Source organism: Rhipicephalus sanguineus, chromosome 1 (genome assembly GCF_013339695.2).
Source record: "Rhipicephalus sanguineus isolate Rsan-2018 chromosome 1, BIME_Rsan_1.4, whole genome shotgun sequence".
Lineage (NCBI taxonomy): Eukaryota > Metazoa > Arthropoda > Arachnida > Ixodida > Ixodidae > Rhipicephalus > Rhipicephalus sanguineus.
The window spans coordinates 292,930,660-292,957,296 of NC_051176.1; the positions used below are offsets into that span (position 1 = coordinate 292,930,660).

At 45.4% G+C, this 26,637-nt stretch overlaps 1 protein-coding gene and 1 non-coding gene across 16 annotated transcripts in view; both read right to left on the reverse strand.

Annotated features, from left to right (window-relative positions):
• LOC119379276 (protein hu-li tai shao) overlaps window positions 1–26,637 on the reverse strand; it is a 170,779-nt gene that overhangs the window by 85,435 nt on the left and 58,707 nt on the right. For all 15 annotated transcript variants that reach the window (XM_037648529.2, XM_037648533.2, XM_037648541.2 and 12 more), the window contains exons 4-8: window positions 23,325–23,555; window positions 19,532–19,666; window positions 18,803–18,901; window positions 13,020–13,235; window positions 4,429–4,559 (exon numbers count right to left, since the gene is read on the reverse strand). In XM_037648529.2, the coding sequence (XP_037504457.1) occupies window positions 4,429–4,559; window positions 13,020–13,235; window positions 18,803–18,901; window positions 19,532–19,666; window positions 23,325–23,555 (812 nt within the window). The remainder of the gene's footprint in view (window positions 1–4,428; window positions 4,560–13,019; window positions 13,236–18,802; window positions 18,902–19,531; window positions 19,667–23,324; window positions 23,556–26,637) is intronic.
• Trnas-gga (transfer RNA serine (anticodon GGA)) lies at window positions 2,476–2,549 on the reverse strand. Its single transcript has one exon. It is a non-coding gene; the product is annotated as a tRNA-Ser (tRNA).

Here is a 26,637-nt window from a genome sequence, read left to right on the forward strand (position 1 = left end):
GATTACACAATGTCAATACAATTGAAAGTTCTTATATGATGATATATCTCAGTGACAATATAAATAGCATAGCTCCACATGGCAGGTCTTTGGCTACAGCTGCATCTTAAACAGAACCTAAAAATACTGAGGGAAAGTGTCTTAATGACCTGTAAGAAATTACCTAATTAGATTTCACTTATGCTCTCACAATTTGATAACTAATTGAAGTACATGAAAACTAATTATATTTTTGAAAACAGGAGGAAGAAATACATATACACACCCAATTTCATTACAATATCTCCAATAATAAAACTTTTCGTTTCGAGACCAGTGTCTCCCCTTAAGCTCTGAAATGGCGGAATCACTTGACATAGTTCCTCATTTTCTGGCACCACCTGTTGCTTTCTCTCGGTGGCAACAAATCTAATTCTCAAAAGCTTTACAAAGGGAATGGGTGATCATGTATATCCCTGGACAGTCTAGTGACATTTCGGGCTATTTAGCGCACGAACTCCAGGCTTGCGTGTAGTGTGCTACCCTAGCAGGCGTTAGCATGCATCGGGGAGCTTTAAGTGTCTATGCTCTCGGTATTAGCTCCTGGCAAATGCTGCTTTCAAAAATCCGCTTTCAGGCAGTGAAAAACCGACTCTCAGTCAAGCGAAGGTGTCAAAAAATCTTTCGCGCATCACTAGCATGCGCTTTCTGGTACGGGCCTAGCAGACGACGCGCGTGCATCTCGACCAAACTGCCGCAAACGACACATGCCTTTGAAATGGGCTGGGTGCCCAGAACGACAAGCGCTTCACGATTCCCGTTTACAAGTTTTCATTATACTTTAAACAGCGCGAATACCGCCGAAAATTGAACCATATAGCAGCTTCGAATCCAGCCACGGCATTCATTTCCGCGAGAGATCTATTACAATGTAGGCGCCACCATCGGGTCTACTACGATGGTGGCGCCTAGTGGCTCAAAGGCGCACTAACGCCAACGGCTGGTTCCCACTGCGCTCCTCTCCTTAGCCCAGGCACAGAAAAATAGAGGAGGCACTGACTTGGCTCACGAGGCGGTAAAGGGACCTCACGTGGTGACAAGCGTTCGGAAAACTTATTCTAACTGCTTTTTATAGTTAAGCCTGGATCATCATCATCAGCCTGTCTACGCCCACTGCAGGGCAAAGGCCTCTCCCATGTTCCGCCAACCAACCCAGTCCTGTGCTTTCTGCTGCCAAGTTATACCTACAAACTTCTTAATCTCATCTACCCACCTAATTTTCTGTCGCCCCCTCACGCATTTGCCATCTCTTGGAATCCAGTCATTTACCCTTAATGACCACCGGTTATCCTGCCGACGTGCTATGTGCCCGGCCCATATCCATTTCTTCTTCTTGATTTCAACTATGATGTCCTTAACCCCCGTTTGTTCCCTGACCCCCTCTGCTCTCTTCCTGTCTCTTAAGGTTACACCTATCATTTTCCTTTCCATCGCTCGCTGCGTCGTCCTCAATTTAAGTTGAACCCTCTTTGTAAGTCTCCAGGTTTCTGCTCCGTAGGTAAGTACCGGTAAGATGCAGCTGTTATATACCTTCCTCTTGAGGGATAGTGGTAGATTACCATTCATGATTTCATAATGCTTGCCGAATGAGCGCCATGTAACGCACCTCTATTTAATGAATTCCTGGATTTAACAAATTTTCTTCATTCCCCAACTCCATCCCCATAGAAGCCCATGCATTTTTACCTCCATGTAATGAAGGCATTGTGGCAAATGACCTGGGTTTAACGAATTTTCCATGCTCATCGTTCATTATTTTGAGCAGTAGATCTGCCGAAAATTCAGATAAATAATGCATAACTTTTGCAACTGCTAAAAAAAAAGGCAAGCGGTGATTGCGAGAGGAACGAATGCAAGCGCAGCGAGCCAGAGCAGTCGATCCGGTGTGGCGCGATGATGATTATGATGAAAGCCGCCAGCTCCCCTAATGCCGCTCTGTAGCAGATCCGAGTTTTCCCCCCTTTTTTCGCTTGCGCATCGTGACACCAGGTGTCGCTGTTGTGCGTACCTGATTTTGTTTGCTTTTTTAGGCTTGTGCGTGTTTGTTGTCGTTGCATCGTGTGTTAGTAACTCGACGCGATCCTTAAAGGAGTACTGACACGATTTTGAGACATTGCAAAAGGGACATTTTTCGTTTCCTTCGTATGCAGTGTCAATGCACTCCCCACACCGGAGTCTGAAAACATGTATAAAATATTTTAATTTGACTTTGAAGTTTTTGTCGCTGAGCATCTGCAAGCCAGCCCCACTGCAATGGACATTATCCCGACGAGTCAAGACAGTTCCCCCAAGTTTGCGATTTATATTTATCTACATGATTTGGTGCAACCAAAGTTAAGAAAGGAAAAATAGACAACCACCTGTTTGTAGCACGAAGCCCCAAGGAAATCCATACGGATTTTTCAGAAATAAAGCCTCTTATTTGTCGAAAAATCCATCCTGGTCTGGGGATCGAACCCGGGACCAACGCCTTTCCAGGGCGGTCGCTCTACCAATTGAGCTAACCAGGAAACTAGAGCTGTGCTTCGAGTTGTCGATGAACTCGCCCTTGCACTACCACTTGCTAGCTTCCTGGTTAGCTCAATTGGTAGAGCGACTGCCCCGGAAAGGCGTTGGTCCCGGGTTTGATCCCTGAACCAGGACGAATTTTTCGGTGACTAAGAGGCTTTATTTCTGAGAAATCCGTATGGATTTCCTTGTGGCTTCGTGCTACAAACAGGTGGTTGTCTATTTTCCGTTTCTTAAGCCTTGCGCCACCTTGCGGGATTCCGCAGAACTGATTTGCAACCAAAGTGTTGCCGACAACACTTTACACGTGATAGGCAAAAATGCCATTTCCTCAGCCTCTCCTCCCCTTTCAACTTCTGTGGAAGCCCAACTGATGTGGCGGACAAGGGTGTGCTCCCTTCAAGTCCGGAGTTCCAAATCTGCCTCGTAGACGTCGATATATAAGAACATCTGAAATTTTGGATGCTAAAAAGCTTCGGCTTCCAATTTTTCGGACTTCCTGCCGAAATTTCAAGTCCAAAACAGCATTAATTGAGCCCCCACCTCTGCCACATCTTTCATCTCCATGTTGGAACAAGCGTTTTCTTGAGTTAGTACATTTGCGACCGTAGCAGAACTTGAAAGGCAGCTTTGCCGCAATACAGAGGTGTGATGAGGTGAAGCATATTGAAAATCTAGGGACCACTTACAATCAGACGTTGACTGTGTCTTGGCAAAGTTCGACCGTAATGGAGCTTGAAAGGCAGCTTTGCCGCAATACGAGAGTATAATGAGGTGAAGCATATTGAAAATCTGAAGGGGTCACTTTCAATCAGACGTTGACTGTATTTGTTTTTGGGAAGTTCGAATAGTAAAATTCCAGTGCGAATCGAATCGAATAGCAAACACTATTAGAAAAATGTTCGAAATTGCGAATATTCGCACACCCCTAATAATAAGTGAATCTTCACTGCCTGCTCCATTGGGGACAGATATGATGCACTTAGGTTGAGCATGGACTACTCCTGACCCCCTACTAGAAATGTCTAAGTGATTTTGGTTTTGTATTCAATTTGTATTCAATTGCCCCACGGGCAATTTCCGATCCATTTTCTCAAAAAGAGAGAGGCGGGGACAGGTGCATTAGGTTTGTGTAAATGCGGTATACGTACAGTACTCACGGATTGAAATAGGGCAATTTAGGGCTAAGTAACGTGCGTACTTTTGTTTCTACCATCTTCAGTTCGGGTCATACAGTTGATCCCGGATATATCGAACTCGAAGGGGACCGCGAAATAGTTCGATATATAGAGAATTCGAAATACGAACTAGAGGAACACAATTTCGTCACCTACGCGCGAACGAGGGATTGGAACTTATAAGAACGCGGCCGAAAAATGATCTATAGTTGTTAGGAAAAATGCACTTTCTGGGCTTCGGTGCGGGGCAGCGTTCGATTATAGCAGATGTTTCACTGTGCGGGAGTTCGATATACGTGCACACCAGCCCCGTACTTTTGCATGGGAAATTGAAGGGGATTTCTCAACTGTTCGATATAGCCAATAATTCGATATATCCGGGATCGACTGTATTGCGTAATTTCGACTTGAACGCATAGATAAGAGCCAACATTATCTTTAGAGACCAGATTCGTCGTGACATGACCCAGTTATCTTGAGCAATTGTGCATACCAGTTGTTATACTAAAAATATTGATGTCTCGTTTAAATCGGTGAGTACTGTACATACAAACAGGTGGTTGCTGACAGATGCACGCGCACAAAAGAAAAAGAGGCAATATGTGCAATGTGGTGTTTGAGTTTTAGTGATGATGGCATACAAATAATGCCATAGCAAGGAGCGCTATGAAGCCAACATATAAAAGATCAACTATGTTCCCACCTGAGCCACTTATCTTCTTCCAGAAACTGTGCAATGGAACTGGCTGATGGGGGCACTTCCACGTCAGTCTTGAGGCGCGGCTGCTCATTACGCAGCAGTGGTTGCCGATAAATGTATCCTGTTCTGTGACCCTGAAAAAGAGCAGACACAGATATAACATTGGATGCAGCAGAAAACCATATACAGAAAATTTTGGTCCTTCACACAGACATGATGAGAAGGCAGCAGAGAACTAAATAACACTTCAGAGAATTGATGGCCCCTATGTTTCCAGAGAACATCCCCGCCTTTCCTTGAACAGCAGCAGCCAAGCACCGATGCAGAGCTAACTTTGAACACACTGCGATACAAAAGCACCTTTTTTAAGCGATGAAGCCTGTTTCAGTCGAGCAGCACCAAGACGCATGGACGCTTTTGTGCGATGCCAACTGCTGTGATGAGCAGTGTTGCTTGCAGAAAGTGCTGTTACCCACTCCTTTGGTTCGGCACCTTGACCCCGCCTCTGAGAAATGTTCCTCACATCACTGCTCCACAGAGGCTCCACTAATGGTCAGACACTTCACTACTAGCAAATTTTTCCATCTCTTACAATCTCAGTAGAAGTGGCATGCTCAGCTAAAAAAAAAGGTTTTGAGGCTCACGTGGCAGCTACTGCATCGCTCCTGGAGCAAAATCACAATCATGTGAAACGAGCTAAACAAGTACAAGACGATCATGTTGTTCAATACTCAGAAGGGCTGCTTTCTCCCCTAAAGCAATGTAGAATACTTGGCTCCTAGAGGAATGAAAATAAGTGCTCTGTAGCTACAGCATGAAGATGCTTAGTGATAAAAGAATCCAGAAAAAAAGAGACCCTGTCATCCAAGCTTCATTTGTCTTTGCCCCTCTTCACAACACTGTATTTAAGATGGAGCCGCTGGCTAACCCAAATGTACATCCTGAAGCTTGGCATCTTTCAGTGCTAACAGCTGCTTCTCAACATTCCATACAGTCGAAACCTAGTACAACGAAACTGGTGAGACCTGTGGAAAATGTATGTGGTCTCCATTTCTTATACACGCCACACAAATTACAACAATAAGAACTCGGTAATTCACAAAATTGGAGAATTGAACTCATTCTCTGGTCCAAGTAAGTATATACATTACCTAATGGAAACGAGGTCTCGTTTCATCAGACGTATCTGACCACACCACAGTTAATTTCGACACCCTTGGGAATAAACAGAGTGTGTAGCATTACACATGAGCGACGCAAATACTGCAGAGTCAGCACTGCTACAGTCATCAGCGAGAACTAAGGGTGTGTGAATATACGAGTTTCAAATTCGAATAGAATAATACCTAACCAAATAATTCAATTCGATTTCGAATAGCTAGTATTCAAAGTTTCGAATAATTGGACAGGTCGAATATCTAAAATGCGACAAAGGCCAATGGTGATACTTGGTTAGGGTGGGGTGGCTAAAACTAATGCTAACGCTGTTGCAGTAGGCCTTTCGTTAAAGCTTTGACAAATATCCTGGTTCAAAAGTGAGCACATATTTATTTTAAATGAGATTATGTCATTTGCGCACGTAAAAAACGCATAAGAAAGCTGTCAAGCCCTTCACAACTTCGCTTCCGAAATGAAGGCACGAACTTCTTGCGTAGTTCAGTCACGTATGCCTCAAGCGCCGTAAAACGTCCAGACTTTGGCCCAACAAACCCCCAGTGATTGGCTTCACATGTGAAAATTTGTTCACGCATGCGTTCGCCACTGCTGCATCGCACCACTCGTTCAGAAACTCTCACCATTCCGGCGCGCAGTTAAAACGCTGCTGTGAAGGGGCGCCCGAAGATTTTTGGGCCCAGAGCCCTCATGACGATGGATCACAATATTACCATTGTCAGATGAGCCGTATTGTGCGACCATAGGTGGGAAAAAAATTAGCGACTCTTGCACTAAGCACTAAGCTGTGCAAGCCCTGAAACAGCGAAACTGGACGATTCTCTAGACTAATCTGGTTGCTTCTAGGTTGTTTTAGTCTAGGCCTTAGATAGGTGATGAGGGTTGTTTCTAGGTTGCTTCTAGGTCGTTGCTAGGCCTTAGCTAGGTGATACGAGTTAAACCACATACAGTAACAGACACGACACAGATTTCCATACTACAGAGACAAACTCGCGCTGAAACCAAGTGTTCACACCTCTCATAGATCTATGGGCACGTCGGCGTAGGCCTTCCATCTCTTTGGGGTCTTCTCGCAGCCACCATTGCCTTTCCCGTTCCCTACTGTTGGGCTAACTGTTGCCTTCATTTTTAGTGGACCAGTGGTGAGTAGTGGGATTCACCCAATTTCTGTGGCAAATACCCGTTTATGACGATGATAGTTTTCTGATAGGCCGCAAAACCGTTTGTTGGGCTAACTGTTGTCTTCATTCATTCTTAGTGGACCAGTGGTGAGTAGTGGGATTCACCCAATTTCTGTGGTATATACCTGATAGGCCACACAAATTATGGCTGCCTTAAACAACTTCGCTGTTAAAAACTAGCTACTGTACCCCCCTCTGTTAGCCTAGAGCCTGAAGCCAGGTCATGTGGTACAGCTTGGCGTGACAATTTGTAGTCTTTCGGTAGCAGTCACCATGTTATGTGCCCAAGGACATGAGCAGATTTCATTTCTTTGTTCTTTCTCTCAATTTCCAATAAAATCTTTTGTATTTGATATTTTTGGCCACTATTCGGCACTATTCGATTCGAGATGAAATTTTACTATTTGCACACCCCTAACGAGAACCCTACTTGAACATAATGGCCAGAACACTGTGCCTAATTATGTCTATACAGTCGATCCCGGATATATCGAACTCTGATATAATGAATTATTGACTATATCGAACAACTGAGAAATCCCCTTGAATTTCCTATGCAAAAGTATGGGGCTGGTGCACACATATATCGAACTCCCGCACCACGAAACATCCGCTATATCGAACGCTGCGCCGAAGCGCAGAAGGTGCATTTTTCCTCACAAATGTTAATAATTTTTCGGCCGCGTTCTAGCAAGTTCCGACCCCTCATCGCGCGCGCAGGTGACGAAAAGGTGTCTATTCCATTGCGTTGATCTAGTTCCGTTGCGCAGCGCTTGTCAGTGCACCGGTATATTTGATGCACAATCCGCAGGTTTTAACGTGTGGGCATACACTCAAACCTCATTATAACAGTCACATCTGCCACGAAAATAACTTCATAATATCCGAAAATTCGTTATAAACATTTATTTGTAATACTGTATATATGACAGCACTGTTCTTCATTTACTTCGTTATAACCGATAATTCGTTATATGTGTTCATTATATAGAGGTTTGAGTGTAGTGTTTTTCAAAGAGGCTGATTGCCGAGGGCACCAAAATGAGAATGCGAAGTGACTTGGCAGCCTCGTTGTAATGTTTACATTCCCCTGTTCGTTCACGCACGATGGCGTGCGGACTCGAAAAGCATGCCTTCGAGATGTGCAACCTCATGACGTATTTTGGCGTTTTCAGTTATAAAACTATAAAACACGTCTCAGAGACTACGCTTTTTTTCGCATTTCTCGCCAAAGCAGCGGCTGTCTTCTACAAAGCCACAAGTGTCATCACTATCACCAACGTGTCGACGGTAGAGAAATGTTTGTTTGTGCAGCGTTGTCTCTTGCGGCATGTGGACTTGTGTACTTCTCGCTTCGTTCTTGATAAATCGTCATTTGGGAGTCAAACTAAACAGTGTCCCACTCGTAACGATAAAAATGGTGACCGGTGCTTGGAGCGACGTCAAGTAAAGCACAGTAGTTTCCTTGCGGGTCTTGGTGCCAGGTGACGACATTGGGTGTGTCATGACCGCTGACTACGGCGTACGGTGAGACTTATTTTCCGGGTGCCATATCAGACGGGAGCACAGCGAGTGACTTCATCGATGCAGAGATCATAGCTGACGTTACCGGTGCTGCGAAAATGGACCCGGACGTGCAGTTTGAAGATGCCAATGCTGCCAATGCCAACACTAAACCCTTTACCGCACTACAGAGCTTACATCGGCATTCAGCCAGTTCAACGTCGATCACTACTGTTGTGGCCGAAGGTGGCTGAATTTGCTTGTTCGGAAAGCTTCAGTGATACTGACGATGACTTGATAAACTTCAAGGCGTGCAAGAAGCAAGTTTACGGACTATTTTCATGCAAAATAAAGTGCGGTAACTTGCAAAAGAAGAAGCTGTCGCCTTTTTCGTTTGCATATGTGAGTGAATCATCATGTTTGCGCTTTTTACAATTTCCGAAAACTGTCGAGGCCTGCAGTGCTTTATTTAAAGCCTTAAATACGCATATTTTGTATTTCGAATTCTCTATATATCGAACTATTTCGCGGTCCCCTTCGAGTTCGATATATCCGGGACCGACTGTATAGCCTTCAGAGCTGCATGGCTGATATGATCATGTCGGTAGCAACACCAGTTTTGTTCTCAGTGGTTACTGCAAATAGCAGTTACATTTTGACTCTGTGCACAATGGCTACAAGTCTGCTTCAGAAAATGAGTGGTCATCATCCATGATTGCATCGACAGCAATGCGAAGTGGTTTTGTTCTGTCGCAATGTGTGCAATGTCAAATACATGGCTGATGCTGTCAAGGATCGTGACTATGGTCCACTAGCATAGTCCTCTGGCTGCATTGTGGTGGAGGGACTATCTGCTGCCGACCAGTTCACTGGCAGAAAAAAAAAAAAAAAGTAGAGCTGGGCGAATAGAAAAATTTTCAGTGTGAAGCAAATTCAAATATTGAAGTGTGAGTGTGAATCGAATCGAATATTTTTAGGATATTTCTCAAATATTGAGAAGTGAAATTGCAGAAAAAAAAGTTGGAGAGGATTCCTAAGCATATTATTATAAGATAGCAACATGAAAGTGTTTCTTTTCGCTAGGTTGATGAAGCGCTAGCGTTTCATACTTGTCTTATCAAGAATGAGGCAATGTAGAGGCCGAATTGTATTTATGTGCATGATTTGGTGCAACCAAAGTGTTACCAACAACATTGTAAATTTACACGTGATAGGCAAAGATGCCATTTCCTCAGCCTCTTCTCCTCTTTTAACTTCTGTGGAAGCCCAACTGATGTGGTGGACAAGGGTGTGCTCCCTTCAAGTCCGGAGTTCCAAATCTGCCTTGTAGACGTTGATATATAAGAACATCTGAAATTTTGGATGCTAAAAAGCTTCGGCGTCCGATTTTTCGGACTTCCTACCCAAATTTTAGGTCCAAAACAGCATTGATTGAGCCCCCACCTCTGCCACATCTTTCATCTCCATGTTGGAACCAGCGTTTTCTTGAGTTAATACATTTGCGACCATAGTGGAGCTTGAAAGGCAGCTTTGCTGCAATACGGAGGTGTGATGAGGTGAAGAATAATGAAAATGTAGGGACCACTTCCAATCGCACGTTGACTGTGACTCTTGGCTAATTTAGACGGTAACGGAGCAAGAAAGGCAGCTTTGCCGCAATACGAGAGTGTAATGCGGTGAAGCATGTTGAAAATCTGAAGGGGTCACTTTCAATCGGACGACTGTATTTGTCTTTGGGAAGTTCGAATAGTAAAATTCCAGTGCGAATTGAATCGAATAGTAAACACTACAGTGGAACCTCGTTAATGCGTACCTGTCGGGAACACCGCATAACTACGCACTAAACGGTTGTACGCATTTAACCACCATGTAAAAATTTGCATCTCCTCGCGTACGCCATCGCCGCTAGCAAAGACATAAATACTGTGCCACAGCAAATATTGCCCGAAGTATCCAGTGCAAAACCTTTTCTTTCTTTTTTGCCAAAGTAGAGAAAAGATTCTGGTACTCTCGCACGACCGCCCGATATTGCCGATAGCGCGCGGGGGCGACACCAAGGAGCATTTCGGAACTATTACAGGGTCTGGTATACGCAGTGACCGACAGAGCGGACGGTGTCGGCTTTCCGCAATATGTGTGTGTGCGCGTCTGTACCGCGATCTGCTGCTGAACGAAAACTGACACAGTTCCAGTGAAACGCGGTAAGGCTGCGTGGAGCCGATCGTCTCCTGGCTAGTTGCATGCAGCGCGTCACCTTCTCGGCTCACGCTGTCACTGCCGGGCAGCTTGCTGTACCACACGCGCGCATTTGTCGTGGGAGTGTTCTTCGTACCCAGTTCGGTTAATGCGGCGATGACTAACTTCCCATAAGCGATGCGCACTCCGCGACGCTCTAGCGGTCCTGGCAGCGGACGGAGGCGCGTTTGGGTGGTCGCCTAATAAAAGTGTGCAGCATAGTTACAACAGCGCTACGCTTGCTGTACCGTACGCATGCGTTTAACGCGATAGCGTCAATGCAAAGAGGTTTCTCGTCTCCCGCGACCAGCAATGCTTAACTTCGCAACAGCGAGCTGCTTTCGTTTCTACAAATCTGGCGCGCGCTTGAACACGGCCCCGCACAACGAGGCAGGGATCGGCGGCTCAGCGCGTCCAGGTTGTCGCCTGTCAAAAGCGTGCAGTAGGCTTAAAGCAGTGCTGCGCCGCACGCATGCCCCAGCAGATATCTGATGACACTTATTGTGATAAGGTTGCCGGCGATAAGTCATGTTGGCGCGTTCGTCAGTGCCCACCGCCTCACCTTTGTTCTTTCCCGATGCTTACCCGCAAAGGCTTTGCCACAATCGCGCGGAAGTCTGAATCTGTGATCGACCGATCTACGCACTTCTTGAAAAGATGGAAAACCTTTGGCGGCACATTGTGGTGTCTGGAAGTTCAGCGGCGCAGTAAAATTTTATGGCACAAAAAGTTATCGCGGTACACAGGGTACGCATTAACCGGTAGGTGTAGGACAAAGCACTATGGCTTAAGCGGTCAACGAATGCATTAGGCTCTATGAGATTCGTTCGGGGATTCGTCGCAACTACGTTTTAACCGTTAGTACGCTTAAAGCGGGTACGTATTAACGAGCCTCCACTGTATTCGAAAAATATCCGAAATTTCGAATTTCACACACACCTAAAAAAAAAAAAAGATAAGATGTGCGTGTGGCAGTGAAAAATATGTTTTAGATGAAGACATGGCATAGTATGGTGACCACACTGTAATGGAAGTCACGAGCCCTCGCTGAGTTGTTGAGCTACTATCCTGAATTTTGTAATTTTGGGGTAATCCTGAGCACGCACCACTTCACGATCCGTATTTGATCTATAAGCAGCATATGGGGAATCGAAACTTGTTCATTTCGTTGGGATTGTAGTTGTAGTGGAGTTTGAATGTATTTCCCTCTACACAGTTTGCTACAAAGATTGCCAAAATGTATGACTGCAAATTTTTTTTTTTTTTTTTAAGCTGCTGATCCCACAATTATTATAGGGGAGACCCACGCCGTGGGAGGCACTGCGGTGCCGGGCGCTGTCAGACAATGTGGGGAAAAAACTTGTTACTTGACTGTTGACCCCTCCGTTGTCCCCTTCAAGCTGCCTTGAAAGCGCGTTGCTTTGCTCGCACGCTGCACGCGTTCTGCATGTGTTTTTGAGAATTTCGCGTCGCGCGCGTTTAGGATGTACTACACGCTTCTGTCTGCATGGCAGCAATTTAGTGAAAGGTCAGCGTCTGCTCAGCCATATAGTAGATGTGGAGCAAGTGATAGCAGACGATGCCGTCATCGTCAGAGAGAAGTGCATTTCGCAAGTGAGGGACGACGCTGTTTACGACGTGTAGTTAGCACAATGTTCTGTACGTTCATAATTATATACCTGTTTTATTTGGTTTGCTGTGTGTACTATGCACTCTCTATGTTTGTTACTGGATGCATGGGTAAGGCCGCTTCTCGACTGCTATTAGTTGGGATACCTTAATTTACTAGCAACCATTCGAGTTATCGTGTGGTACGCAACACTCCAAAAATAAATGGTCTATTTTGGGCTTCTTTCTGTCCCGCAACAAAAATTGACATCTATCTCACGTGTCCTTCCTTGCATTATCACCGTTCTCATAGCCGGTACTCCGAGTTCACGAACAGCATGCGTACTATCAACGTGACATAGCATTATTAATAGGAAAATGACGAGCGCCCAGCTTTCAGAAAAACTTTTTTTGTGTGCAATCTGCGGGGGAGGAGCCAATTGCTGTCAAGGCATTTTATCTTGGTCACTATCGAAAGTTCACCGTGTGGTACGGGCTGTACCTGCACACTCAATAACAACTAGTTCACTGTATCTGCCAAAAAAAAAAAAACCACTGGACGTGCAACAACGGCTAATGCGTTTTTTTCCCCCCTTTTTTCGTAGTTGTCGTGCTCGTGCCCACTCAAGCGGGAGCTTCGCATCCATGCCTGTCATCTGCTTTTTTCGTACAATCTGTTTGGGAATTGGTAGAATTTCACTGGTGGAGTTGACCCCTTCGTGTTTGCATGGCCATTGTGACAGTTGACGACGGCGCAGTAGTTCCCCCCTTTCTGTCGGGGTGACATCACGAAACGAGGGGCGTTTCCCGTGCAGCGCGCGCTTCACAAATGCGTGGGAGCCAAAGGGAGTGGAGGGGTCGTAAATTTTGAGCACTTCCCCAGGGGCTACTTACCGAGTTGTCAAGGGTGCGCATGTGGGCCTCAAAGACTATGTCACAAGGGCGCCAGCGCTTGGGTTTCTCCTTGGGCTCAGCCTTCTCTTTGTCCTCATCCCCACCAGGCAGGGGTTCATCAACTCCCTTTTGGCGTGCGTGTTCCTCACGCATGCTGCGCTGTGCCTCTTCAGAGAGAAGGTGCACATTGTCGAATCCAATAGGTGCAAGCTTCATCTGGGCAAGAGAAAAAGCAGGAAAGATTATCAGAGCATTTGAAGCAAGTCCTCCAAGGTACTGTCATGTAGCTTCAAGTGCTACAATTATGGTAGACACTGGTGTACAAAGTTCACCCCAAATCATCATCATCACCTCACTTTCGACATGAATTCCCGTCTCCCTTACCTGTTAAGCGGAGTAACTGGCCAGAGACTGAGGCCAACATCTCTGCCTTTCTTTCATCCCTGATCGATCTCTTTGGTAAAGGCTGGCTTCTGGTAACCCATTGATGCCCTAAACCATGAACCAACTTAAGGGGGGACGCGGCACTTCGGGACCGAAAATCGGCCAAAAAATCGAGTTTTCGCAGACCTATTCTTGTTCCCAACATCATTGCGCACCTATTTACAAATTTTCGTAGCTGAAAACCACCAACTTTTATCATTATCCGACTTTAAGAAACCGAAAACCGTGCGTCTGGCCCTTTAAATTGAGGGAAAATAGCGCTGGTTTCGGCTCTTCGATACTCGGAAACTAGGCGCTCGATCAGCGCCATTTTAGTCTTGCTTGAAAGAGCGCGTTTTCAGCTGTTTTTTTTATTCGGTAAGCAACCTTGCGTGTCTGCTCGGCTCGAAATACAGGGCCTCAAAGACGAACGGCAGCGCTCATTGCCATTGGCTAAACTGCGCACGTGACCAGAATAGCGCTTTCCGGTTGGCTGCAAGCCCGCTGCGCGCGCGGCCCGACGCCATTTTGAAAGGGTTACCGCTGTGACGCCTCGGAATCGGATAACGCAGTATGCCAGTGTTGATCGTATCGCCATGCCTGGAAGCGCAAAGAAGTATCGCACCGTGCATGCATTTGGTCGGCGGGTCGCGGGAGGAAGGCTGCGAAGTCGTCGGAGCCCTTGGTCGACTCCGAGGAACGATGCGTTGACGCTCCGCGGCCGTTCAGCAGCGGTGCGACTGAGCGCGTTGCCTCCGACAGCGATGACGGCAGAACCAGTGCTGCAGCGGACTCCGGACGACTGCGAGTCGACGCCAAGGTGTTGACAGAGGCCGAAGTCGAAGAAAATCGTGCCCGTGAGAAAGAAACGCTCGAGCGGCTTTCATCGGCGCCGGCAACAACGCGGAAAATCGATTCCTTCACCGCGAGTTGCAGCGAGGCATCGACGCTCGACTCGGACCACGCCGCCCCTTACTTAGTTATGCACCTCGATGTGTTGAACTCGATAATGGGCGTCGTGTGCTGTAAAGTCTGCCATGGACCGGCTACGATCGTCAGAGGGGATCGTGACTACGGACTTGCCGTCAAGGTATTAGTGCACTGCGAAACGTGCGGCGTGATCGCTAATAAATGGACTTCGCCGCGCGCGGACAACACAAAAACGTGCAGTGCGTTTCAAATAAACCTCCTTGCGGCGAGGGCGATGGTGGCTACCGGCAACGGTCAAACGAAAATGAATGACATTTTCGCGACAATGGGCATCTCGCACCGCGGTATGCACCACAAAACATACCAGCGGCATTTGAAGAATACGTTGGCACCCGCTGCAACGCGAGCGGCGGAGTCCGCTATGAGCGAATGCGCGAACGAAGTCACGGCGATCTACGATGACTTGTGCTTTGGCCACAGGGGAAATATTGCCGTAAGCTACGACGGCACGTGGATGACACGAGGCCACTCTTCTCACATCGGCGTCGGCTCTGTGATTGAACTGTTTAGTGGCTATGTGTTGGACTACGTCGTTCTGTCTAACTTTTGCCTCGGCTGCGAGGTGGGCCCAAAGCCTAGTAGCGATGGCTACGAAGAGTGGAGGGCAAACCACAAATGCCAAAAAAACACGAAACAGCAAAGCGGGGCAGATGGAAGTGGAAGCGGCCCTTATTCTTTTTCAGAGGTCGCTTGAACGCCATGGCCTGCGCTACACAACTGTGTTGTGTGATGGCGACAGTAGGGACGTTTTCGGCCTTACAAGAGGCCAAAGTGTATGGTTATGTGGAAGTGCAGAAAGAAGACTGCACTAATCACGTGCAAAAACGGATGGCACCGCTTTGCGTAACCTGCTGCAGAAGCAGAAGTCTGAGGGAAAAAGAGGCCTTGGCGGGAAAGGCAGGCTGACAGGTGAGCTGATTACCAGGCTGAGCACATATTATGGCAGAGCACTGAAATCACATGAAGGTGACGTGGGGGAGATGCAAAAGGCTGTGATGGCCACGTACCGCCACGTCACCTCCACTGATGAATGCTCGGACCACAGTTTGTGCCCAGCTGGTGAAAGTTCGTGGTGTCGGCACAATGCCGCAAAAGCGAAGGGACAGCCTGACCCGAAGCACGCCTACAATCTACCGAAGGAGGTGGCCGAGGCACTGCTGCCGGTTTATACCCGGCTATCCGAAAAGGCCTTGCTTGAGAGGTGCCAGCGAGGCAAGACGCAGAACTCCAATGAGAGCCTGCACTCAGTGATCTGGAGTTTGGCCGCCAAAGAGCATCATGCATCCCTGTTCGCTGTTGAAGCCGCCGTAGCAGAAGCAGTGCTGCGCTTCAACACAGGCAATCTGCACTCAGCAACAGCGATTCTGGACGAAATGGACATGAATGCGACAGGCACCGGCTCCAGGAGGGCCAGAGGAAAAGACCACCGGCGCAGCATCAGCTCCACAAAGAAAAGAACAGCCTCACTGGAACTCCAGAAGCTAGTCAAGAGGAGGCATGAGCGTAGGATGCATTCAGACTATGCTTCTGGTGCATTTTGAGGTGGTTTGGTCACATCTTCTGTAATAAAAATGTGTGCCAACGTTTTTTCTCGATTTCTCAAAACAGCAATTTTCATGCGCTTCCCGCTTTGGAGGAGCAATATCTCTTGTTCTACTTGGGTTATCACTATGATTTTTTTTTTGCTTCAAAGATAAATGGATGGGATGTGTCATAAAGTAAGTTTGGTTGCAATAATTTTTTCAGAAAATTTTCTACATGGAGCTTTTGTTTAAGATGTCAATGAGGGCATTTTTCACGTCAGGTTCAACATCCCACAACTTTGCTTTAAAATGGCTTAGAACAATCATATATACATTACGACACAGTATGAACATCCTGAACGGATTCTGTGGGTTGTACATTGCTATGCAAGGTGTGGTAAATTAGCTAATTAGGCCTTAATTGATGAAGTAGTAGTTCGAGATATCTTGAAAACTATTTGTCTCAGCAAAAAAATAATTACATTTTTGAAATCAGCAGTAAAAACTACATTAACTGTACAAATTTCACCAAGGTACTCTGGAAAAAAAAAAGTTTTTGAAAAGTGTAGCATCCCCCCTTAATGCAGCTTGGAACATTCTAAATTTTCACTCTGCCTCCAAGGCAGCTCTTTATTTACCAATATAATCTAACGCAGCAGCAAGTTTGTTCTACCAAAACCGGTTTAAACAAAACAGGCACAAGAGTGTCTAATATTGGTATCTCAATACGTCATCGCTTGTATGTTTGAAATGCACGCCTTTTTCTATCGTTTCTCTTGCTTGGCATGTACTGCCACATTACAATTACATACATGCAATTTTTTTCTTGTGCCGATGGCTCTCCTGTTTTTTTTTCTGCCGGCTTTCCCTTGCGCATCCAGTTGTGCGCGGGCATGTGGCGGCTAGTTTCGGTTTTGTCCTTCGAGTGGTTCCCGCTTATTGCACCCGCAAAACCGATGGCTGTCTGGTTTAGAATCTCTCAAAGGGTGACCGCTTGTTACTCTTGGTTTATTGCTCACCAGGGTGTGATTACATCCGTTTCCGTGCAGGTGCTGACTTACACAAATAATGCCGCTGTGATGGCGTTTCCTGTTTTAGGGACTCACAAAAACTGCTTTCGTCTCGCTGGCGATAAGACGAAGAATTATTATAGGTTTCTCACTTTTTCTTGCTTCCTGGATGTGTGCAAAACCATACAGTTTTCTCCAGTTCGCTCGCCTGCACAGTTCGCTTGCGCTATGGAAGTGTGTGCAGGTTGTTCTGCTGCAAGTGAGTCGAGCGGCGATTCCTTCGAATAGCTGCTCGACTGCCGAATCAGAATCCGATTTATTGGATGTCAGCCCGTCATACGAGGAGTTACTATGAGTTCAGACTCTGATGTTGAGGAACGAGCGACATCTCAAAAGCATGCGCGGCGAGACGATGCTGACTGGATAGAAGGTGACATTTCTCGCTTTGTATTTCCATTTGACGCCACTTTGTGCACTTATTTTCGTACACCTGTGAACTATGCTTATTGCAACGCATCATTCTTTAACAGCTGTATAAGGTTTCTTAGAATTTATCTTGATGTTACTCATGAATAAACCATGTGTATGTAACAACACAAACTATATTTTTTGTTCACTTTATGGTAACTTTATAAAAATTACACAACTTTTTTCTCAAATAAATTTGTCTGAAGAATTCAAATCAGCAATAAAAAAAGAAAAAAAAAATAACGACCCTCCAGGGTTGCATCTGGCAAAAAAATTCGACCCTCAAAGGTTTAACACAAATTTCCTGCGGAAGGTAGTAATCATGCCCCTGGAGATGCCACCTCCTGCAGGTGCTACCACCGGTCTTATTCCCGAGTCACTCAATGTACACATGAGGCACAAGAACTCATGGGTACATTGACTCATACTAGCTCCACTCATTTCACAGGCATGAGATGGAGCGAGTGCCGAAAGGTGCGGGTGAGACATGCATATAAAGGAGAGCAAGTGCCAGTACAGTCGAACCCACTTATAACGATCTATCGGTTATAACAACCATATTTGGGTGCACTTACGATTTTCCTGCGTCCACATATAGCAATCATTTTTCAAAGCCTCCTACTTTTACAACGAACACTTCAGACATGGTCGCGGTAAAAATATGGCGCATATGAAGCGAAAAAACGTTAAAACAGGCCTTCTAAAGCATGAGAGGGGCACGCGCTCGTGCGTGCCCCGCTCCAGTTTACTCGTGACTAAGATATCCCAGATCGGCGAGCACCGCACGCAGATTTCGGACGCTGCGAGTGAGGTCGCTCACTTTCCAGGCCTTTCTTCAGTGGCAGAATGGCATTGAGTAAAAAAAAAAAAAAAAAAAAAGGCAGCATGAAGCCTTGCGGTCAGCTTTTGCGCGGTAACCATTCCTGACGCCGTTCTCTGCAGCTACGACCGCCTACGATGAACCAAACACTGCCTTGTAACGCAAGAAGGCATAAATGCAAGAAGTTATAACCGTAATAACCTCATCGCATAAAGGCTCACTGCGTCCCTAAACTCACAGACACCACAATGTGCCGCAAAAAGTCGTCTGTCTTCTCGGTAACGTCAGAGACCGACTTTCGTGCGACTGCGGCAATGCCTTTACACATAAGCATCAGAAAACAGCGAAGCCGAGGTGGCGGCCGTCGATGAACGTGCCACTAAGACTTATAGCCGACAACCTTGTCGCAGTCATCTGCAGATATCCACTCGGTTGCGTGTGTGGCGTATGCTGTGCAGATTGACGGTGGTACGAGCAGCAAGTCTTTCTTTTGACAAATTTTGACATGAACTTCTTCACCTTTGAATACAAACATATTCTACTACGTACTTGTGTTTCGCATGCCTCAATAGTTGAACACATGTTAGAGAAGGCTTCTTCCACAGAGTCTCCACACACGAGCACCCCGTGATTACGCAGGAACAGAACCTGTAATGTTCGAAATGCAGGTAACATATAAACCGCTCTGAACAGCCTGTTTTGTTAAGCAAACAAAGTGTTGTATGCCCATTTACAGCATGAACATGCAACGTAATGTCCAAAATAGGTAAAATACTGTTAATCCTAGCCAATGACACATGTTCGGACAACATATGTTCACATTTTGACAATGCAGATCCCTTTATAAATCTAATTTTTTCTAGCACCGGCTACACTCAGAAAATATTTTGTTTCAATAACTGAGCTACTTCAAAACAGCAATGACAAAAGGCATATTTCATAAAGGCTTGTGTGCTGAAATTGCATATAGCCATGTGTTACGTCACAGCAACAGACTGGTTATACAAGCCTCCAGGCAAAAGCTCAGACTCCAGCAAACACTTAATACTAATTTATAAAAATAAATCTCTCGCAGCATTGATGCTTTACAAAAAATAAGCCATTTTGGATCCTGAAAATTTGAGAAGCTTCAGATGAACAAAGGAGCATCTTGTGCTGTGCAATAACTTCTTAAAATTTGTAAGCCGGTAAAAAACGGACACCAGAAAAAAAACCTACACGAGCTAGGGCACATGCCACTATATTGACATATCAACGATAAAAAACCTAGCATCAAACCTTGCTGTTGGGTCCGAGGCTCCGTGCAATCTCATGTGTGTCGGCACTGCTGCCTCTGTATTCATGGTAGGTAACCTCCCCAAGCAGAGCAGCATCAGGTGTGATAGGCAGAAGACCCTGCTTCAGCGATGACACCTAGGACATGCACATGTCAAGAGACAAAATATTGAAGCTCACACATACACAGATCCAGTTTCAAGCAGCAGTTAACTTTAGACAAGCACGTCAATCTCTGGTACAATTCAGAGTGAAAACCTCGTCGATATGCTTCTTTATATATTACATTTGCTTGGCTGCTATGCTCTCAAATCTGAGTTCCACTTGACTCCCCTATGAGGCATATGTACTAGCTTCCGTTTACCTTCCTGGATGTTATATCAAGAAACTGAGACAGTCACTCTTCATTGAAACTTTACACGTTGCCACTGAAAGCAGTTAAAGCCCCAGCTATATGATAGCATCTTTATACAAGGAATGATGAAACTGCCTGCTAACTGCTGGTTGAAGGCTTACATGCAAGCTTCCCAAAAGAAGCATATATGCCCGCGTGCCACTGTGGCTGTATGCTTGCATTAAAACGGTTTATATGTAGAACTCACAGAACAGAACGAGAACATTGAAAAAAAAAAAAAAAACACACACACATGAACACAAGCACAAACTCTCAACTGAGGTTTATTCACATGCATAAGACATTCATATACCCCTGCGTGGTAAAAAAAAAAATCATTTACCCAATGAAATGTACAATTCTTTTCTGCCACAACATGACACAAGGCAAGTGACGCAGGATTATATCTTGCTGTGTATGTGCCATGCCTCGATTATTACCAGAGTTGTCTGGTCACGATTTTCTGGCGATAATTCTAGCTTGGCTGAACCAAGCCGCACAGTTAAACTTTTTGAAACATCATGTCCATGGCACACCCTCTATCTTTAACCTCAATATAACAGAACGTATTTATCCATGATTTCAATAAAATGAAGTTGAACTGCTGCTGCAAAGAAAGACCAAGGCAATATAAATCGAAACTCCTGCTGGTGTCGGTGGTCAAATGGTTGAGATGCACATGGTTTTTGTCAATTAACTTTCCATATTCAACGCCATGTGACAAGAGCTGCCGTTGATGTGGAGAAGTGGTTTTTCTGGCAACAGTATGAGTGGGCAGGACTGAGCAAGCATTTATTGCACTGGGCACTCTACAACTGACACACAGTCAAACCCACTTATCAAAAATATTCAAGTTCCACGAAGATTCCCCACAGTGATAATTATTATAAATGGGTTGTATGAAAAATAAAAAAAATCAATATAGGGGATGGCAGATTGTTGTGAGAAAACTATTTAATATCCAATGGGATATGCCAATGGACATAGGTAATAAGTAGAGCTGTGCAAATAGCAAAATTTTGAGTGCAAAGCGAATTCGAATATTTTTCGAATACTTCGAAGCGAAATTGCAGAAAAAAAAAAAAAAAAGAGAGGATTCCTAAGCATATCCTTATGAGATAGCAACATGAAAGTGATTTTTTTCGTTAGGTTGATGAAGCACTGGCGGGGTGGTGTTTCATAGTTGTCAGGAATGAGGCAATGTAGAGGCCGAATTCTATTTATGTACATGATTTGGTGCAACCAAAGTGTTGCCGACAACACTTTACACGTGATAGGCAAAGATGCCATTTCCTCAGCCTCTCCTCCTCTTTCAACTTCTGTGGAATCCCAACTGATGTGGCGGACAAGGGTGTGCTCCCTTCAAGTCCGGAGTTCCAAATCTGCCTCGTAGACGTCGATATATAACAACATCTGAAATTTTGGATGCTAAAAAGCTTCGGCTTCCAATTTTTCGGACTTCCTGCCGAAATTTCAAGTCCAAAACAGCATTAATTGAGCCCCTACCTCTGCCACATCCTTCAGCTTCATGTTGGAACCAGCGTTTTCTCGAGTTAATACATTTGCGACCGTAGCAGAGCTTGAAAGGCAGCTTTGCCGCAATGCCGTGGTGTGATGAGGTGCAGCATATTGAAAATCTAGGGACCACTTGCAATCAGACCTTGACTGTGTCTTGGCAAAGTTCGACCCTAATGGAGCTTGAAAGGCAGCCTTGCCACAATACCGGAGTGTGATGAGGTGAAGCATATTGAAAATCTAGGGACCACTTCCAATCGGATGTTGACTGTGTCTTGGCAAAGTTCGACCGTAACGCAGCTTGAAAGGCAGCTTTGCCGCAATACGAGAGTGTAATGAGGTGAAGCATATTGAAAATCTGAAGGGGTGACTTTCAATCGGACGTTGACTGTATTTGTTTTTGGGAAGTTCGAATGGTAAAATTCCAGTGCGAATCGAATCGAATAGCAAACCCTATTTGAAAAATATTCGAAATTTCGAATATTCGCACACCCCCTAGTAATAAGGATGATACAGAAGCATACAGTCGACTGCAGATTTTTCAGACATTCTTGAAAATACGGATGTTTTCGCGGCACCGCCACTAGCCACATAGAGTCGATGTTTTATAACGTTTTAAAATTTTAGATGCTGCAATTCTTTTTTTTTATAAAGTCTGATTTTTCGGACTTCTTGCTCAAATTGCAAGTTCCAAGCTGCATTAAATGAAGCCACCACCGCAGCAGCATCGATCATAGGCTCGAACCAGTGTTCTCGCGACTCTATCCATTTGCAGCTGTTGCGGATCCCAAAAGTCTGCTTTGCCGCAATACGACAATGGTATGCAGTGAAGCATATAGAAAATCCGAAGGGGCTATGTTGCGGCGTGCGTGATGGCGGTAAACGCACCAGTGCGACTTAATCGCCAACAACCCTATTATGATAAGCAACCTCAGCTAAGTGCCCGGTAGTGCATGTGGTCTAGTGCAGTTGTAAGCCAATCACTGCTGCCTCTTTGCACAAGACTGCTAAGTATGCCACACAGATGCAGTGCTTTTGACCAGCACAAGTGACTTGTAATTTGTTGGCAGAACTGTGCAGATGGAGGGGCCAGCGAGCAAAACTGGGAGCAGCGCAAAGGCAGCGCTATCAGTGCAGTTGGGCAGTCCATTACCATTAAAATCCAAATCCAATACTGTTATATATGAACACCGAGTGGGTCTGATATAACGAAACTGAATTACAAGTCACAAACATGGGCAAAAAACAGATTGATACTTAAGTCTTCTGAAAGTTGACATGCATGTGGGAAGTTAAGTGCAAGCCTCTTCGGATTCATATAGAGGAAAGAATGGGTCAGTCATCGCAAGGATCAGACAAGCAAATGATTAGATCACTCCGGACCAAATGAGTCATTGGCACATTGTGCCATTCCTTGCCACGACAGTAATAAAGTAACATCGAAGTAACCCGCCGCCCTTCATCATCAAATTATCTACTACTTATCAGATGACTCACAGATGTTGCTTTACATTGGAGACTGGACGCGACGTGCTGACACCTGCTCTCTCATCGTTCCACTTGGCCACGAGGTTTGTGTACATGCATTCTTAGACTAAACTATGTTCGCGTTCGCATCCCGAAAGTATGTCATGTGATGTTTGCAGCTGGAAGCTGTTGAATCAGCAATGCCCGCGATACAGAAGTCCACAGTAAGCTAGTGCTGACCAGCTCACTGGCCTTATAACTGGTCAATTATATCCTAATGTCTGTTGTCAGCAGATACGCTGAAGCAAGGTTATACTGTATGCTATATACTTTCCGATGAGAAAGTAATTTACTGGCATGCGCATTGCCACATTCTGCTGGAAATGAATTGTGGCAAAATTATATGGTGTGCAAACTCACCGCAACACAAGGTGGGTGCTGGAGATGGATTATACACTTTATGTCAGGTCGGTTTGCATGGATGGCAGCGTGTACCATATAGGCTGGCCGATTGAAATGGAACGTGGTGGTCCCAGAGTCAATGACGTTACTCTGCATGTCCAGCTTGAGCAAACTGGAAGCGGTCACCTCGTGGTACAGAAGCCCAAATGGATTTACCAAGAAATGCTCCTGGTCTTGGCTTACACGCAGCTGCAAAAACAAAAAGAACACACTGCCTAATTAAAGAATACCTGCACAGGAGAAATGTAAACTGGGACTTTCAGTGCAAGAAAAAGCAGGCATTTTTTTCATAGATAACATCAGAAACAGCACTTTTTCAATGTATATTTACCAATGAGTGCGTGACAAGTGAAATTCTGCCCATACTATCTCCAGCACGCAACAGCCTTGGTGCACAAGGTGCATTACACATGCAGTAGCGTCTCCAGTCACGATTGGAACATTTTGAAAGGGCTGTATACTCATTTGAAAGCATGTAGTGGTTTCAATAAATCTAAACTACTGTGGACGCCAGTGGTCAAATCCAGCAGAATCTCGTTCATACGTTCACACACACACACACACACACACACACACACACACACACACACACACACACACACACACACACACACAAAAAACACGAAAAATAAACGTGCTATCTGGGAAAACGTATGATCCAAATCCAGTAAATATAGAGTCTGACAAGCCCATTTGGAGCTGCAAGGGCAAAAAAATTTATTCCTTATAAAACATAGCGGGGCTATTTGATTTTTCGAACTTCTGGCAGCCAGAGGTTAGCCTGCTAGTTTCGGTTCTGACAGAAAACAACGTCGTAGTCACGCGTGTTGACATCCTGAGATACCCGAAAATTGCAAAATTGAATGCTGGGACAGCCGGCGCAAATGTAAACAAACGCTACCACCGTGGCAAATGAACCTTTGCCCCGCGTGTGCGTCTGCTCTTTCTGCATTGCCCACTTGGAAATATGTGGCTAGGTTTACTGAAGAGCTGAAGCAATATTGTCGAGCATATTGTGATTGGGATACGATCATGTACGTTTGCAACATCGCGCACATCTCGGCCGTCCAGTGAACAAAACTGCCGCGTCGCTAACGGCTTAACAAGTGTAACTCAGCGCAGTGCGTGTAACAATCGCGGTACAACACAATGCGAAATCTCACCACGATAGGGTCCCCGAAAGCGACAGCTGCCTGCGGTTATCACGTACTACGTCGCACACACGCGCTGATCAGTTAGCGCGCTGCCTTAACTTGAGACATGCAGCGGTATGTTCGCCGACATTCGTAATCGCACCACCTCTACGGCGGAACAGGCTTTAGAAGATAATGCCAAGCGTAATGGCAACCGAAGGTAAAGTCTCCAAGCGCCCACATTGCAATTCATCGAGTCCTTAAAAGATGGCAGCGAACGCGCATCGTCTCTTTTTGGCGTCTAATAGCCAGTAACCTTCCAGAATTCTTCCAGAACAAATTTGTCCTGGCCACAAAGGTTTGAAGATTTTGACGGCCAGCGTGACCGCCTACCTTCAGGTCGGTGTGCGGTTGACAGAGAGCTGAGGCAATGGCTGAAGGAGCGATCGAGCGATTCGGAGAAGACACGGAGGGACGGTCGAGTAATTCGGAGAAGGTACAGAGAGGGGTAATTAGACACGGTAGAGGGGCCGCCGTCAACGCACGGCGGAGCTTCACAAGTACACGAGAAAGGCTTTTCTGCATACCTGGAAGAGTTTTTGGCTGCAGAATGTATCAAATGACCACAGTTCGCCGCGGTGCTGAACGTTGCTACCGAATAATCGTATTTTCCGGGAATGTATTAACCGGAACTAGGCTTGTGCGAATATTCAAGCACTTCGAATATTCGAACCAATATTACAGTATTCAAATTCGCTTCAATTCAAATTTAAATTATTTGAAAGTATTCAACATGAACGAATAGGTGTATATTAATCCACATGTAATCCCCCCCCCCTTGTAAAGGTGCTTTCACTGCAGTGGAGGGGTGCAATACCGCAAATGCACCTACCCAGAGAAAATCCGCACTGCCACGAAGACCCACTTCAAGGTTAAATTAACAAATTGCCCTCACATCTATTCATTCTTTTTTAAGTTTAAAAGCTTGTTATACCGGCTTATATGCGCTAAGTATAGTAAATTTTAAAACATAACAAATTTTACAGGTTATTGCTTGCATTCTACCAAAAGTCAAATCCTGCTACTATTCAAAGTTGCTTCCACTTCCTTTGAACCAAAAAGAATGATATTTGCACATGCCTTGTTTCAATTAAAAGAAATATTGCAGGTTTGTTAGGTCATGACAAATATGCTAATTTTTCTTTTAAAATATGCGATTTAAACAATTCGAATTCAATTCGAAATTATTCGACCAAATCACTATTCACTTCGAATTCACTTTGAACCTAAAATTTACATTCGCATAAGCCTAACCGGAACGTATTTAAAGGGAAGCTGAAGTGGTTTTAGAATTCGGTAAAACTTTGTTGTTAACAAGGACCAACATTATTGTCGGCGATGTCATAATTTTTTTTCGCTGTTGTGGCAGCAGGAGCTTTAAAATACGCGAAAGAAAAGTTCGTCTTGCTCCGCCCACGCGAACGCGCCGAACGTGTGGGTGTGGAAACGAACTAACCGGAACTACGTCATAGTCGGTAGTTTTGGCGGAGCCGCGCAGCATTGTCGCAGTATCTCTAACCGTGGTCTCCGTGACTAGTTCCTGCTGTGCACGTTGGTGGAACTGATCGCGAAGGCCATGCTTTAACAGAGCTGATGGCACCGATGACGCGGCACATCGAAGATGACGTCATCGCCTTCGCTCAGCAGTTCAAAAAGCCCTGCGGCTGCAGCTGCTGTTTTTTGCCAAGAAATGCTACTTGCATTCACTTCTGTGAACTCTTACATTGGTTTTCGAATTCAGCAGGGATCAAGCTATGATTATACATTCCAGTCATTTCTTTAAAAAAGTGCTTCAGCTTCCCTTTAAGATGTACAGTCGCCGACCGATAAATCGGACGTGCTCGGTAATTCGGACAGTCGCGCGGCACCGCCGATCATCCCATAGAAGTAATGTGTAAAGACGACCAATATTTCGGACAGCTGCCAGATCTACATTCGATAATGTGGACCCTGTCCGAGACTGTCACGCATGCTGAATCGCCAGCCATTATCTCCTCCGGCACCCATACCATACAAAGTATGGCCTCAGAGATCAAAACGAAAGCTAATTGGCGATTCCTGCAAGGACCGAATTGTGG